This window comes from Prionailurus bengalensis, chromosome C1 (assembly GCF_016509475.1).
Source record: "Prionailurus bengalensis isolate Pbe53 chromosome C1, Fcat_Pben_1.1_paternal_pri, whole genome shotgun sequence".
Classification (NCBI taxonomy): domain Eukaryota; kingdom Metazoa; phylum Chordata; class Mammalia; order Carnivora; family Felidae; genus Prionailurus; species Prionailurus bengalensis.
Window position 1 is genome coordinate 175,057,566 of NC_057345.1, and position 2,377 is coordinate 175,059,942.

Here is a 2,377-nt window from a genome sequence, read left to right on the forward strand (position 1 = left end):
ATTTTTTAAATTATAAACATGAACTTTTAAAACTTGCAGAGGTGGTAGTATGTTTCTCAAGTTAAACTTTATTTAATTTTCAGAATGAAATAAAATACCCCAAAATATACTGAAAAACTACAGCCATTTAACCCTTATATCTCCCAACAACAAATTTCTATTACCTTCAGTACTCAAATCATGAAAAAGGCAATATACCAAGATGTTCCTTTGTGGCAGATCTGGATTACAGTTACTTACCAACATATATGCTTACAAAGTTCCCCTCCTTTCAGAAATGTGGAACAGTTACAAACATGAGGATTTCCTAAGAAAACCTTTAAAAGAAAAATGCATACTTAAAAAAAAAAAACAACCTCCAGTTAATTTTTAGAGTTAGAATAAAAATAATTTAATAGACGATAGGATTAAAAGAGATTTCAAGAAGTAATTTAGTTTAGGTGACTTCAAACGTTGAATATAGTCTATGGAGACATCTTAACTCTTGACACCAGTCTCCAGGCTGATTTTTCACTGTCATATTGTCTTGCTCAACAACTTGTATTATCACTTAAGACTTCTTCAGTGACCTACACTCAGGCAAGTGAAAAGAAATCTAATTTTAAAAGCTAAAAAATATCTCTGTATCGATACATTTCTTAATGAAAGTTCATTCTGCCTTGCAGTGGAGCTAAAGACTTTTTGTAAATTAGCTTATTTTGGATCTTTTGTTTGTTTTGTACACTTAATTGGTATATAATTTTACTTGAGCAGACTAATTTTATTCACCAAGTTTATATTGGCTAAAATAATTTTTAACTAAGTGTTCTAAGGGACAAAGTAAAAAAAAAAGATGTCTTAAATAAGCACAGGCTAGTAATTTGTATTCAGTACTTAGAATGCAGGACACTAAATTAAAATTTTCCAAATCAACACCCGGGAGGTGGGATGGTGGCTGATTTTTGAGTGGCAAGAGTGGGATATGCAAATATAAAATATCTTTTTTTCAGGTTTTTATTAAGACCTTTCCAAGGCATCACCACCTAAACGGTACTTTAAAAGGATCTTCTTGGAGGTTTAGAGTGACTAAAGAGTAAAGAAAAAGATTTTATTTATTTAGTATTTACAGTATGAAATAGGTCGTAGGATTTTCATTTCGTTTTAGTTACAGGGCTCGTGACTGCCAACAACGGATCCAAGAACGCACGCAACGCAAAGCATGTATTTAAGTAAAAGGTCTCACATTTTCAAGCCTAAACATCAAGCAGGTGCCATCATCTTACAAGATTTGGATGCCATTTTGGAGTCCTGACTTCCCAAAATTAAACTTTTCTATGAAAACACGACTTCCCTCTGCAATTTGCACATCTTTAGAGTCTGGATCTCGCGCGGGTGGGGTGGGTGTGGCAGCGAGAATCCGCAGGGATTGTGAAGGTGGCTAGAAATAAGGAAGGCTCAGGAGGACCGGGTGGGTGGGCCGGGCGGGAGTGGAGGGAAGTTGGGGGTGGTAATTACTCGGAAATCCCTGTTTTCCGGCTCCTCCTCCCTCAGCAGGAAGCCGGTGGGGCCCATCTCTCGTAGGAGGTAGATGCTGCCGCTCAGGGCCAGGTCCTGTTGCCCGCTGAGGTAGTTGCTCAAGTGTCTTCGCCTTTCAGAGGCTTTACAGCCTCGGCGAAGCATCTTGCTTGGGTGAGGGCGAAGGCAGCTTCTTTACGAGACTCTCCGAGTGCCCGCCGGTTTCCATGACAACCGCGTGCCGGCCTGTTGCCTTGGTGATAAAGGTTGAGCTTCCTGGTGTCCCAGAGTGCCTTGCGGCCAATCTATAGCTGGCAACCAAAGGGCAAGGGGTGGAGAGTGGATTCTGCAGCTCAGAGCCGCCTCCGCTGGTTCCTGAAGCCACGTTCCTGGCTGGGAAGCGTTTCTAATACCCCGACCTGCCCAACTTAAAAGGTGGCTAAAGACACAGCTGTCAAATCTCTCGTGTTCCTTTTGCTGGTTCCCTGCAGGCAGGGCTGGTAAATTATGTGTGTTAGGACAGTCGCACGAGCGGGTTACTGTTTGGGCTCTGCGTGCTAAAATTTTCCTGTGATGATTCATCATCTTTATCAGAAACCCCAGAGTAACTTTTTGTTCAACAATATTCCACCATTTCCAGAGTGCTCACTATGTGCATAATCTGAGCGAGTCGCTGGGGAAAGAAAAGACAGGAATCTAACCCCTAGGGAGCTAGATCCTTAAATCGGGACGTGTGCAGGGTGCGGCGGGTTTGGTTTTAAAGCCAGAGGAGCATTTCTAAATTGAATATTTAGATAAGGATGGGTGTGGGGGCTAGTGCCAAATCCATTGGCTCTGTCCTCCAAATCCACAATCTCTGTTGTAAGGAATAAGATTTTTGAGG

The 2,377-nt window shown here is 41.4% G+C and overlaps 1 protein-coding gene across 1 annotated transcript in view; it reads right to left on the bottom strand.

Moving 5' to 3' along the window:
* Positions 1–1,742, bottom strand: part of ZSWIM2 (zinc finger SWIM-type containing 2) — a 31,611-nt gene extending 29,869 nt beyond the window's left edge. Inside the window, exons 1-2 of the mRNA XM_043577247.1 lie at positions 1,495–1,742; positions 241–317 (exon numbers count right to left, since the gene is read on the bottom strand). Coding sequence (XP_043433182.1) covers positions 241–317; positions 1,495–1,659 — 242 coding nt within the window. The 5' untranslated portion in view covers positions 1,660–1,742. The remainder of the gene's footprint in view (positions 1–240; positions 318–1,494) is intronic.
* Between the last annotated feature and the right edge of the window lie 635 nt (positions 1,743–2,377).